This window comes from Typopeltis vanoorti, chromosome 15, assembly GCF_054136105.1.
Source record: "Typopeltis vanoorti isolate ZY-2024b chromosome 15, IOZ_Tvanoo_1.0, whole genome shotgun sequence".
NCBI lineage: Eukaryota > Metazoa > Arthropoda > Arachnida > Uropygi > Thelyphonidae > Typopeltis > Typopeltis vanoorti.
In genome coordinates, this window is record NC_143563.1 from 121,462,421 (window position 1) to 121,477,776 (window position 15,356).

General features: G+C 33.8%; 1 protein-coding gene across 18 annotated transcripts in view; it reads left to right on the top strand.

Moving 5' to 3' along the window:
• LOC150099111 (paired amphipathic helix protein Sin3a-like) overlaps window positions 1-15,356 on the top strand; it is a 578,777-nt gene that overhangs the window by 226,173 nt on the left and 337,248 nt on the right. For all 18 annotated transcript variants that reach the window (XM_090404589.1, XM_090404593.1, XM_090404598.1 and 15 more), the window contains 2 exons: window positions 4,514-4,675; window positions 14,818-14,904. In XM_090404589.1, the coding sequence (XP_090260715.1) occupies window positions 4,514-4,675; window positions 14,818-14,904 (249 nt within the window). The remainder of the gene's footprint in view (window positions 1-4,513; window positions 4,676-14,817; window positions 14,905-15,356) is intronic.

Consider the following 15,356-nt stretch of genomic DNA (forward strand, 5'->3'; position numbering starts at 1 on the left):
ATGAGAGTGGAGATACTATGTACCCTTGTCTGACATGATTTTATATAAACCATTTTCCTATACCTCTTTCATTTTCTGACTGCCGAATTACAACTTTATTTATTTAGTGTATGGAAGAAATACAATAAATTAGTGTGTGCAAAACTATATGCAGACTGGCATAAACAGATCAAACCATTGCATACTCAGCTTCTAAAAATGAGGATTTCTCTTTCACTCAAGACATTACTTCACCGCTGAACAGCTGTTATCTTTATACAAATTGCAAATCTGCCCCGCTATTGAATATTGCTCTCACATGGGGTGGAGTCTCTGAAAGCTCCCTCAAAATGCTTGACTCTCTACAGAGGAGAGCAATTAGATTTATTAATGACCCATCTCTTACCAACTCACTCCCTCCATTCTCACACAGATGTTTTGATTTCCCCACTATGTGTATGGTACAAATATTTCCTTGGGAAATGTTCATCTGAAATATCATCAATAATTCCCCACTTAGTACTAAGCTCATTGGAACACGTGCAGCTTCTGCTCGACATCCTTTCATAGTGCACTTTGAAAAACCCACAGAACAGTTTCTTTTCCTCCTCCCCCATCCCTGCAACTACTGTATTGTTTTCCAAGGAATAACAATGTACAGTCTTTTAAATTTTATAGTATATGGTACTAATATACTATAGATTGATCAATCAACCTCTCGTGTGGGGTTCAACATGTTCAGTTAACCAGTTGATGGCACTGTCTGGGAGAAATACTCCAGAAATGGAGTGTATGGGGCAGTCATCAGTGATATGATGCATAGTCTGCACAGCAGTACCACACATCGAAAAGGATGACTGTAAAAACTTGCCACTTAAATATATAGACTATGTATTGCTTTGCATATTGTTCCCATTTACCACATTGTCATATGACTTTTCCACATCTTAAAAAAAATTCATGAGTCTTTGTTACATTCTTAGTTTCTTCTCAAGTGTGCTTATATCAATTTTTACCTACAACACATAGCTGGAAATTCTTCTCTAATAGTCACATTTACTACATATTTCCCTTTTTATATGAGAGCCATACTCCAGTCATCTGGAAATTGACCTTCTGACCAGGCCTTCAGAGCTATACCGTGTATCTTATTACTTGTAAGGCCTGGTTAGAAGCTGGAGTTGCTTATATATATTCTGATCAAATATCTACTCCATTGTCATTTTCACATTTCAGGTTACATGTGGCCTTTTCTATTGATATGTATTCCTCTTGCATTCAATATTTCACACCACAGTGGTATCACTGCTTATCTCACTTAATCTTTCAAATGTATTACTCCAAACACCTTAAACGTTTTTATGTCTAATGATAAATGTTTGTGGGCAAATTACAAAACATTGCTTATGTGTACATCAAGTTTGCTGAATCATTAGAGGAGGTAACTGACTGAAAGAAAAGCTATTTTGTTATCCAAACAAGAGGGTAAGAAATGAATATCAGACAATAAGAAATGTTTGCTAAAATTCTGAGAAAAGAGTAAGCTAGAAATAGCTTACTTATTAAACTCATTTTGGGAGACCAAACTCTCAAAGATCATATCATATGTTTACTTTGCCTTGAAAAGAAGTAGCAACCCTCCCAATAACACATTTCACTCTTTCACAGAGAACATTCTTTTTTACTTTCTTACTCACATGACTAGTCTCTTTGTGGCTTCTTCTTAACCTTTGATTCTACCATCATATTTGTCTTATGCATTAACTCTTTCTGTATCTTTGTCTCAATGATATCGCCTCTTCTCCTCACGCTCGTCAGAGCACATTCCCTTACTCTCTTTATGATCACCATTCCAGAGTCAAACTGAACACATAGACACAAGAAGTTTAATTAGATTTTATTAAATCATATTTCAATCTGAATCTAATGAGATAGTCTTCAAGTATTCATACAAGGTATAATAACAATGGATTTCTGAAAGATGTGAGATGCTCACTACTGCAGTACAGCACAGTAAATTGCAATATGTGATTTAAAAAAAAAAAAAATAAGAAATCTACTGTTTGCAAAAAAAAGGAATAAAATTTCTCAATTTTAGATAAAAAAGAAAAAGGTATTTGTTACTGTTTAAGTTGAAGAAATGTCTTAGAGCTTCAACGTTCTCTAATATTTGTAAGAATAATTTCAGAAGATATACTTCTATGCCAATTGTTGATAGCATAAACATTCCTACATATATATATTTGCTAAACATATGGCTAAATTATTGGCCTCTCTCTCACACGTAATTCTTCCTTGTTTCTAAAAAAATTCTGTTTACTTAAAAAGTATTTTTAGAATAATTCTTTTTTTTTTTTTTTTAATCAAGTTCAGACATAATGAATAGTTTTGATATTACTTCACTGTCCACTAGTGTACAATTATCTGAGACTTTCAATTGGTTAAAATCACATAATTTACCAGATACATTTGAATTATTCAAATTTGTAGGACGTGCAGGTTATTTCACATGGAAAGGAAAAGTATACAAATGACAGCCATGGTCTCCCTCAGATACACACACACCCATTGCGGTCATTTTCTGAAGAGAACACTTATAGAGCCGTGTAGTCAACACATCAATGCTTAAATCAGTTGTTCGGCTGTACCATGTTGATATATTTGCTATTTGGCAACATGGTCCTGACACATTACATACATTTTTAGTGCATATAAATAGCCAACATTCTAAAATCCCATTCACAAGGGAAAACGAATCAAATAATTGTCTACCCTTCTGAGATACAATAATCGCATGCCTTCCAAATGGTTCATTATCTTTTTCTATTTATAGACAATCTACACCAATTGGAAGATCATGCCATTGAACAGCCATACCATCATCCAGATCAGCAATGGTATCTTTAAAACATTAACACACAGGTGGGCTATCTGTTCCAATGATTCTGCTCTTACTACTGAATTCTCCTACCTTTGCCACAATTTTGTAAACACAAAAAACAGTAAAATACTAAATGCCCCTTTCTTCTCTAATATCTAGGAGTATATGAAGTGCCATTTACTTGCGACTTGGCTTATGGAAAATTGTAACTAGTAGACCACATCTTAGTACCCCTTCACATAGGATCACATAGATTGTTTTATGTATCAGTAGCAGCTTTAAAACATTGCCTACACCTCAGCAAATATGGCTGTATTATTTACCAAAAATGTAGGAGACACTCATTTTAATATCCAAGTAACCACTCTTCGTCGAATAAAGATTGCACCAATTAGAATTTCAGTTTTTTGTTGTCTGTTGCAATTTAAACTCTTTGTATTAACTAATTGTTTTGGAATGGAATGTGACAAACTGTTCTGAACCTGAGGGGTATAAAACCAGTGAAATATCAGTAGAAAAGTAAATAAATATATAATTTATTTTCTTGTGAATTAAAATTTATATCAAAAACTTACATGAATATCCAATGTAAGTCTTTTTACTTGTTGAAAGTTTTTCCACTTGGTTATACTATAAATTAAAGATGCCAACAAATTATATTCTTGGTTTATTCCTTTATCCAAGTGTAAGCAAACAAAGTTTGCACGTGAAGTAACTTCACTACTGGGCCACTCGTATATAGAGGTTAATGACTTCACATCACTTACCTTAGTATCCCATAATGTAAATCACATATCCTTACAGACATGTATGATGCTGTCCATTATGGAAGGCTCACTACTCAGACTGGTTTGGCCTTTTTTTGAGGTCTTATCAGTGGGAGCCAGACCCAGCAGTTATACTATGGTTATAATGTGCAGAGGTAATATTAGTAATAATTATATTAGTATTAATATTAGAGATTGATGTTGAAAATTTTTCCACTTGGTTATACTATATATTAAAGATGCCAAGAAATCGTATATTCTTGGTGTCATCCTTTATCCAAGTGTAAGCAAACAAAGTTTGTGCATGAAGTAACTTCACTCGCAAACTTAGATAAATGATGAAACTAAGAATACATGATTTCTTGTAATCTTTAATTTATATTCTATCTACTTGTTTTGACCACTATTAAAGTATTGTCTGTAGAAATGTAATTCAGTCTCACTATCATTGGAACACTCATGTAGTGCAGGAGTGTTCAGGAGAAATGTGAGTGTGCACTTCAAAAGTTATATAAACAGAGTCCATTTGAAAGTGTGATATGAACCTTTGTTTTAATAATAATAGTTCAAAAAGTTCAACCTCCTTTGAATAATATTCATAATTGAAATCACATAATTCACTTATTTGCAATGTAAGTTAATAATTTTTGAAAGAAGTTTGTCTGTCATTTTAATAATTGACATGCCTACTTTATTTTAAAACGTTTTCTAATTTATTAACATTGTTATTATAAGTGTCCAGTGTTTATATTGTATTATCAAAAAACCTGCTTCACAAAAATCATGAACAAATTTTTTAAAAGTTGAACTTCAAAATATATTTTTTTGTTTATCTTAAGAATGACAGTTGGGATTCGATTCTGTAATCTGACTTCATTTCTTACAGCTTCAGCCTGCTAAAGCAGTTAATAATGATCACACATCAGTTGTTAAAAAGGCTGTTGTACCTAAACCTGTTACATCACCAGCCAATAATCAAACGAAGCAAGTTCCACCTGTGAAACGACCTCCTCCTACTCCAACTCCTGTACAGACTCAACCTAGCAAAGTCAGTACATGTGTTTTTCTTTTAATTATGTGAAAATATTTCTTGCTATTAAATGCATTTTGATACTATCAACTTTCACTTTCTTGGAAATTGTGTAAACTTAGAGGGGTGGGAGAACTTTTTCTGTAGTTAATAAACCAAATTATATGCATGCATTCTACTCATTACTATACCAAACTAGATAGAAATAAAGTAATAGTTTATTCTATAGTGGATTGATTCGTTTTTAAAAAATTAATAAAACAATGACTATGTTATGGTAAAACTTCAAAATAATCAACCAATGTTTCAACCTTTACATCAAGGTCATCATCTGGATATTTATATATATACAAAGAAACAAGCTACATTCCAATCTACGTAGTATTCTAAAGTGACTCTAATTTGGTCAGTTGTCAACACCACTGGCCTAATCTCTGGTAGAAAAAACGTTACTATATCAAAGCTAGAGATTACTCGTAGATAAATTAGAACAAAATTTATGTCAATTGGAGTCCTAAAGCAATGGGGTTTACTGGAGAATTTGAAAGAAGCTATGTGGGCTGAATGTGTGCCATCCATATTCTTGGGATTTCATACCAGGTTTTTGTATGATGTAAAGAATTACCTCTCCAGTCATTTTGCTGTAGAATGTTAAGAGTGTTATCTGAGTCCTTTTCTTTTAGTTTTATCTGAGAGGCCTACTTTACGAGAATTGTTAAATTTAATGTATCAGTTGTATTTTTTGTAGATTGGAATTGTGCATCCAGTTTCACCAATAGAAGGTAAGTTACAGGTGCATTGGATTGGGTTTGGATACACCACTGTGGCTCGAGGGGATGGGTGGGGATTCTTGGAGGAGTTGTGAATATGTTTAATTTTATAGGTGGTTTAAAAAGTAGCATTAAATTTAGTAATGGGGTTCAATTCTATTCATTTTATCTGATAATTCTTTAATATATTGAATATCTACATTTTTACTTAGTTGTAATTTTATGAAGAAATTTGATATTTTGTTATAATTATTGTTTATACATGTATTACAAATAATTTGTAATTCTTAAGAACTTGCTCATTAGATCAAATTGTTTATAAGCTCTGTTTTGGAAGTGTTAATGACTTCAAGTGTTTGTGTGAGATGGTGGTGAGTTGGCATGTATATGTAGGCTTGCAGTAGTCAACGAAGGATAGATTGCCTAGGAGAAGACTGTGTCCAGTAAAGGAAGTGAGTTTTGATTTTCAGTTTCAGTGGTATGTATATATTCATGTTGTTTGTTCAGGTAGCTAAGGAAAGTGTTTGGCAGTCACGTGGGCAGATATCAAAAACATCATCATATATAATCCAAACTGTAGATTTTAAAGTAAAACCATCTAGAGCACATTGATCAAAAGCTTCCATATAGAAGTTAACAATTGCAGTGGATAGTGGTGAGCCCATAGCTCTACCTTCTTTTTATAGGTAAAAATATTTTGCCATGTGAAGCAACCAGAATGTACCAGGTGGGCAAAACGATCTATAATATCCTGCACGTAAAAGAAAGAAAGAATGAATATGAAAGATTAATGCTACTGAATGCAGATGGTGTGAAAGTGGCAGATGCAGAAGAAATGGTTGAACTAATGAGTACCTATTTTGCTAAAAGCTATCATCTTGGTGTTCAACATTGAGCTCATTGCTACTTCTTCATTGGATGAATAAACTCAGGCATATGATGAAGGGGGTATCATTTGTTGCACTAACTGAATAAGAATTGAGCAATAAGGACTGATGAGATATCAGCATGGATGGTAAAGGAGTGTTTAGCCTAACTGACTGTTCCTCTGAACAGGCAAATATAATTTGAGTCTCAGAACCAGGAAGATTCTACAGGAGTGGGAAGAATGTATGGTAATCCTATTGCACAAACATTCACATTCAGAAATGGATTGACATAGAATCTCTACTTTGCAATGAACATGATGAGTTTACTAAGGGAAGGTCATGTTTTAGCATATTGCTCACATTCTTTAATAATGTTACCATCGAGCTAGACAAGGGGAATGAATATACTATGATACTTTTGGATTTTGCTAAGGCTTTTTACATTATACAGCATGGAAGACTGTTGCATAAATTTGAAAATAATATGGGATTGGGGGGGGGGTTCTTAAAAGTCAAAGCCTAATAACTAAGAAGAGACCTCCACGTTGCTTTTCAGGAATTCAGAAAACTGACAGGGACATTTGACCTAATGTCCAATCCTCACTTTCACCTTGTGCACCCTGTTAGTAGATATCTACTGGGTACTGAACAAACAAGGATGGACTAGCAATTTTATTGTTTCCATATGGAATGGGAAAGAACATAGGAAAGAACTTGACATTGTCAGCATCCAGGAATGCATTAGCAGAGCTAATCACAGGTGGTATGGTCACTTAAACACAATGGGCGAGGAAAGATTAGCAAAACAAGTGTTCTCTGCCAGGTTGGCAGCAAAACGACCCAGAGGAAGACCAAGATATAGGTGGATTGATATGGTACAAAGTGCTTTAGACGATAGAAATATAAGATCTGATACTGTTGGAGTCGTGACAAGTAAAAGACTGATTTGGAGGAAAATTGTAGATAGGAAATTAATAATGATGTAATTTTTTTCATGTAGTACTATCATATCCTGTACACCCCCTTGAGGGTACATGGCAGGAATTTGATGATGATGGAATGGGATTAATGGTATAATCAGTCTCTCTTAAAGTACAGAGTAGTTAAGTTCCTGCTCAGATTAATCAGACACTTCACATTTCCTGTACCATTAGCACATTATTCACTTGAGAAGACTGCTTTTTGTTTTATTTATGAGTGAGAAAACACTGTTAAGAGCACTTGAAATCAGTTTTCCACATTTACAAGTAATTGACTTGTAATTTCTTAAAAAGAAGCCAAGCAAAGGATTATTTAATTAATATTTTTGCATCCTTCTTGCCTTTATGGAGATCAATGCTTACTGAAAGGATAATATGATCGTGAACTTTGGGTATATTTTGATCAGATAGTGGAATGTGATAGTTTTTTCATCTCCATGAAATTGAATTTAAAATGGAAATTTCAGTTTCATCTCCAGAGGGTTGTGAAAAAATCAGATCTCAGACTACACATAAATAATGAACAATATGTATCAAATTGGTATTAGTATCTACACTTATCATATAGAGTAAGTTACAGAAACTTAATCATGAAATTAAGCTTAATATACATAAGATGAATTGTTACAATAAAATTAATAGAAAGCAGTTATGTGTATTCTGTGACAAAAATACTTTCATAGTTGCTTTTTAAAATTTTATATTTTTGAATAAGAGCATTTTGTATATTTGAAGATAATTGTTTGACTGCTGCTTTTGAATTTGAATTTATTCGTTTGTTCTTATATCTCATTACATTTTTTTTTTTATTGAATGAAAAGCTCTTAATATTTCTGTAGTGATTTTTTCCTCCTGTTTTTATTGTAATAGTCTTTTAATGATGTTCATAAGTTTGTTTCTATAATCTAGGAAATATACAATTGAACTCTGGTATGTGAACTATAATGTGTGTTTCAATTTTCAGAAAATTACATTGTTTTTGTAAAAGTAATACTGGGATTTTTTCCCCCTATTTTACCCTTCACAAGTTTTCACAGATCATTTGTTCTTATATCTGATTGCAGCTTTTTTTCCCCTTGTTTTTATTGTATAGTCTTTTAATAATGTTCATAAGTTTGTTTCTATAATCAAGGATTATAGAACCATACCACATTATTATAGTTCACATACCACATTAACTGTGGTATGTGAACTATAATAATGTGTGTTGCAATTTTCAGAAAATTACATTGTTTTTGTAAAAGTAATACTGTGATTTTTTTCCTCTGTTTTATCCTTCACAAGTTTTCACAGATTTTTTTTATTCTTGTAACAGCACTGCAGTTCGTGGAACCAACATCTATAGACTTATTTTTACAAATAGTATATTTTAGGAATGATGTATTGTATAATTTACCTGTAGCTGTAAACCTAAGCTTGGTATTTGCAGTTTATTATGGTTTCAATTATTATTATTAAGATTACTGTTATTATTATTTTTATTATCTGAGACTTCCAGGGAGTCAAGGACTCATCAAGCGAGGCTATAAATCATCCAAACCCCAACTATCATACCTTCCCTTAAATTCATTTACACTAGATGCACGTACTACCCCTAAGGGCAAATTATTCCATTCACTCACTGTAGCTGTAATTTCTCACTGCTCTCTGTGAGAAAAACCTAGCTCTTACCCCTTTCTTGACTGTGAACAACCTTAATTTCCATGGATGCCCCCATGTTCTCTCCCTGCCTTCTATATAATGAAAAATTTTATCGGTTGAAATGCTATAACACCCATTCAAAAGTTTATAGACCTCTATCATATCACCCCTCTTTTTCCTGTTAATCAGAGTCTGCAATCCACATACGTGCAATCTGTCCGCATAATCTAAATCCCATAATCCAGATATAATCTTTGTAACTCTTCTTTGCACCCTTTCCACGGCTTCTTTATCCCCTTGGAAACCGTTAGACCAAATTTACGCACAATAATCCAGGTGTGGTTTAATCAAAGTCTTATAAAGAGGCAAAATTACTTCCTTATCCTTGCATGTCAAGGTTTGCTTCAACATAGCAATTATCCTCTGAGTTGTATTTGCAGCTTTTGCTATGTGACCTTTGAACTTAAAATTCTTATTCACCAATACACCAAGATCCCTTGCCTCTTCAGTTTCTTGTAGCATAGCCCATCCAATATAATATGCCACTGGAACTCTAATCATGTCAAAGTACATAACTTTACACTTACTAACGTTAAACTGACAGCCATTTTCGTTTGCCCAGGATTCCAGTCTATTCAAATCATATTGTAATTGCTGAATATCAGTAACATCCCTGAGTGCCCTGCATATCTTTGCATCATCGACAAACAATTGCAAATCTTGATGATAGGCCCTGCTTGATGTCATTAATGTATAGATTGAACAATAATGGCCCAAGGACTGAACCCTGAGGTAGACCACTGGTTACCTTAAATCTGGCAGATTCACACCCACTGTATACCAATTTTTGATATCTGTCTATCATCCAGCCCCTGTTCCAAGTCATAGATTATATTCCAACCCCATATTCTCTAGTTTATGCAACGGCCTTTCGTGTAGTATCCTATCAAGAGTCTTAGAAAAATCCAACATTATCATAGTGTATCCATTTCCTTTACCCAACTTGGCTGTAACATTGTTATAAAATATGAGCAAATTGCTAAAACATGACCTTCCTTTAGTAAACCCATGCTGTTCCCTGCAGAGTATAGAATGCTTATCTACCTATTTCTGTATGCGAGTTCTTACCCAACTTCTCTAAAATCTTCACTACCACACCAGAGATACTAATAGGTTGGTAGTTAGACACATCAGTTTTTGCACCACCCTTGTGCAATGGAACTATCATACATTTCTTCCATTCCTGTGGTATCATTCCTGAGCTGAGACTCAACTTATACAAATGTGTGAAAGACCTAGCCAATTCAGCTGAACGTTTTCCTTTATTAAACTGGCTGATATTCCATCTATCCCTATTAACAAATTCTTATCCAGGTTATGCAAGAGCTCTTCAACCTCATTTTCATGAGCCTCTAACTCTTCATCCAACATAACAGTAGCACTGTACACCATGCTACATACACCTGGTTGATATATCTTAGCAAAGTGAGCACTCATTAACTGAACAATCTCCTTAGCTTCTGACACTCATACCATTTGCATTCAATAAAGTTATTCTTCGACATTCATTCTTTCTTTTCCTTGTGGATAATGATAAAATTCTTTTGGATTGCCTTTAGCTTGCATGGCCAACTTCTTTTCATACTCCATTTCAGCTTTTCTCACAATGCTCATTACTTTTATGGCCGCCTGAGCTTTATATATTTCATAACTCGTCTCACTCTTATTCTCACGATATTCTTTCCACATCATCTTCTTCTTCTGATCTCTTTCTTAATAAGGCTGCACATCTCTTTCACTCCCAACCTATTTATTCTTCGAACACTAGGAATACATTGAGATACTGCCTCATTCAAGCACTTTTTCAAAGCTTCCCATGCATTGCTCACATTTTTTCCATTCAATAACTGATACCATGGGACCAAAGATAGTATTCTTCTAAGTTTATCATAATTTCCAGCTTTGTCGTTCAACATGTAGCCTGTTTTAATCTGAGCTTCAATACAAGTAGATACTTCCTAAGAAAGAACAGCATAATCACTGTCACCAATTGGTGGTAAAATAGCCATATTCTTGACAGAGATTCCTTCTGATGCTATGAGCAAATCCAACACTCTTTGACCTCAAGTTCCTTCTTTCACATGCTGCTTGATAAAGTTGTCTTGCAACAATTCAATACATTCCAGGTCTTTCTTATCATGAGATTTCTCTTCTACATAATCAATGTTTGAAAAATTGAATTAGCCATAATGATCATTCGCTTGGTACCCATAAGACTAAATTGGCCTTATATAATGAACTCTGTTTTGTTAAATATGTATATATAAATTGCAATACTGTGCAATTGTTAATTTAGTTCATAATGTAATTTTAACTTGGTGGTTTTTGTGAGTTGCAAGTGTTTTCAAGCCTTAATTCTTTATATTTCTGATTGTGACTAAGATCACAACTACATGGCCTAGGGAATGGAACAAAAATCAATTTATACCTTTATTGAAGAAAGGCGATGCAAGAGAGTGCGAAAATTACAGAACTATAGCATTGATTTCTCATGCAAGTAAAGTCTTAAGATCATTCAGAAAAGACTGGAACCATTCATGAAGAGAGAAATGCCAGATGAACAGGCAGGATTTCGAAAAGGCAGAGGAACAAGAGATCAGATCTCCAATAGGAGATGGATAATAGAAAGATCACAGGATTATCACAAGAATGTCTATCTTTGTTTCCTTGACTAGCAAGGCTTTTGCATTTGTAGATCATGTGAAACTGTGGAATGTGTTAAGAACAATGGGAGTCCCAGAGCATTTCATTATCCTTCTGAAGAATCTTTATTATGAACAAGAAGCTACTGTCCGAACAGGTTTTGGAAAACTGAGTATTTCACAATAGGTAAAGTGGTGCGACAAGGATGTATTTTATCTCTTTACCTGTTTAACTTGGACACGAGTACATTTTGAGAATGGCAGGGCTGGAGGAGTCTTCAGTTGGAATTAAAATTGTTGGAAAAAATATTAATAATTTGAGGTATGCAGATGATTACCACCTTGCTAGCAGAATGCGAAGAAGATTTGAAGGAACTTATTATGAAATTTAAAGAAGAAATTGCTAAATATGGTCTTAAACTTAACCTCAAAAAGACAAAAGTTATGGCAACATGTGACCTTAATGATTTTGAAGTAGATGGGGAGAAAATGGAAGCAGTTAAGAATTTTGTGTTCCTAGGATCCCGAATTGATAAAGATGGTTATTGTACAGAAGAAGTTAGAAGAAGATTATTACTTGGAAAAAAAAAAAAGCAATGACAAATTTAAGCAAAATCTTTTAAAAGATATTAACCTTGCAACAAAAATCAGAATCGTGAAAGCAATGGTATTCCCTGTGATGCTGTATGGAAGTGAAAGTTGGACCATGAGAAAGAGTGAAAGAAGGAAGATAGATGCATTTGAATTATGGGTTTTGGAGATGCTTACTAAGAATACCATGGACTGCAAAGCAAACCAATAAATCAGTGATACAGAAAATAAAGCCAGATTGCTCCCTTGAAGCTATGATCATCAAGCAAAAATTGTCATACATCAGACATATTATGCAAGCAAATGACAGTCTGGAGAAGATGATGATGCTTGCTGATGTTGATGGAAGCAGGAAGAGGAAGACCAAGAATTAGATGGGTGGTTGGGGTTAAAGAAGCAATGGAGTGCGCTTGGAGGTTCTGAAAGACATAGTCAGGGACAGATCGGAATGGAGAGTGTATGTTCGTGGAGTCGCCATCTGAAATGACTCGATGGATCATAACACACTTGTGTTTGTTATGTTGCATATTAGAAATGTTATGCAGTTTGAATGTTTCAAGTGAATCTGATCGACAGGACTTCTGTGGTGGCTAATGGTTGGATTTGTTGAGTAAGAAAATAGAAGTGCAAAATGAAAACCAAGGCAATTAAGGTGAGGATGTGTAGAGGTTCCCTTGGTTGAATTGGTGAGAATGAGTAAAATCCATCTGGTGAATGTAGTTTTTGAGATCCCAGATCTCACTGGGACATCCATCGAAAGATTTAAGAATATGTACTTATTTGCTTATAGGAATATTACACTTCATGTAATCTAATGAGGAAAAAGTAAACTGATCAGTATATAATTTAAAATTTGTAAACTAATGAAAGAGTTTATGGCATTATATAGTTTGCTTTTACCATAAATTTGAGAAATTAATGAAATGTAGGAAAATAATATTGACAAGTATATTGTTTTTTCAAGAACAGAAAGCACAAGATAGGTGCATGGGAGGTATTGCTAATGCAGAACAACTCTGCAGGAGAGGTTCAGCAGAATAGGATTGATAATGGTGGTGCATTTGAGCTTACTGGTGTAAGAGATACAACCTAACAGAAAAATATATAATTGGTTATTGCCATAAGTCAGAATATAGAAGTGGATGAAGTTGTCACCAATTTACCAATTGAACTCAGGATGAGTTGTTGTGTGGAGGGGACTTCATCTGTTGACAGGAGGAAAGGACACATGGAGGAGGGAAGGAAATGGAATTTTTGCTGTTTGCTGAGAGAGAGAGAAGCAAAAACAGCACTTCATGAAAGGACTCTTTTTTGTTGGATCTAGTGATAGCAACATACGATTGGCCATAACCAAGTTAAGCACTTTGCATCTGATTGGGTTGGGTTCATGTAGACTTGAGCTGCACAGTTGCTAAATGTATGAAATTTTCAGTTTGTAAAGGCTGCATGTGGAACCATAGGTAATGAAGGGGTAATAATCTAAAGAAAATAATGAAATGCAAGTTTAAAAAAAAAAATGAAATCATGTTTATCTGAAATAATGGAGAAAATAACTTCTATATTCAAAAACAATAGACATCATTAAATATTCAAGAAAACCATTATGACAATCAAAACTAACAAAAAATCATGTTGTATGGACATTTGATCTAACCAAAACGATGAAATACGGAGAAGCTTAATTTCATGTACATTGGGTATGTTTATTTCTCTTTTAAATATGTGAGACTTAGCTAAGAAACCAGAAATAACTTAAGAAAATATAAGAATAATGCAAAACATAATATGAAATGTAAAAATCCCCCAAAAGGAACAAGCATTGATTACATAGAATGATAAAATGGCCGGCCTGGTTGGCCGAGTGGTTAGCGTATCTACTCTCCAGCCAAAAGTCTGCTAATTTGAACCCTGCCATGGGCATGGATGTTTGTGATTGTCTGTGGAAATACTAGTGGTGATGGTGGGCAGTAGATGGCATTGGTGTAGTTGCTGTTAGGTGTGGAGACCAAGTTGTAGAGTAGGTGGCCTCCCTCGATGAGTCTTTGGACTCCCTGGAGGTGTTACGTAATAATAATAGTAAAGAAATGATAATGGAAGTGTTCATTGATTTTTCTAAAAGCAATTATTAAAACAAGGAAAGAAATACAAATCCCCTTATTTAAATTTAGACACACAAGTAATTAATGCTAAACTGTGAATACAACATTAATAAATGTGATCTGGATATCCTGAGGATAATATAAATAGGCTGGTAATTTGGACAAAGGTAAGTGCTCCCAGTTCAGTGTGTGTGGTATTCCTTTTGATATGAAAAGACTAAACTTCACGTTATATACTTTAGATAGAACTACACAAGAAATTATTGATAAGGTAGGGAATTTTTTGGAATTGATTAAAGACTCTTTGCAGAATAGCTCAGTTGAATGTTAAGAAACACTGATAAGCAAGAATAAGTAAATTATTATTCCTCTTTGATATGAACATATCTAGAATATTTATATACAATATTTGATTGGCTCTGCTTTTAAAATATGTAGTGGATTTGGTTTCAGTGACATATTTGATGTACTGTGTTTTGTCACCAATGTTTTTTAACTGCTTTTTCAGAAACCAAGGATGACATCCCTGAAAGATATTACTCTTGCTGAAGCAGGGAAATGTGGCACTTTAAATGAATTTGCTTACTTTGATAAGGTATTATTTCTTAAAAATTTTACTTTAATGTTAACTCATATATAGTTCTCATATATGATTTTACTATTCTGTATATGTATTTTTTGCTGTATTATCAAAAAAGTATGATGATAAGATTATGATAACATTCGTTTTTATATATATATATATATATATATATACACACACACACACATGGATAGCATAAATCATAACAGGAGGAAGATTAATGCTAAAACTTCTCCTACTTTTATAACAGTAACATAATTTGACTGATCTTTATCACAGAATAGTGAGTGTATTATGCCCTGCCTTTCCTTCTAAAACCACTTAATTGACTTTCTATATGAAAGTATTAGCAAACTTCATTGAATAAACAATCAGAACATAATCAAGAGTTTCGAATCACCTTTCAGTTTAGGAACTTCAATAAGAACAGCACATTCATGACTCTGAATAAACTTCACTGATCC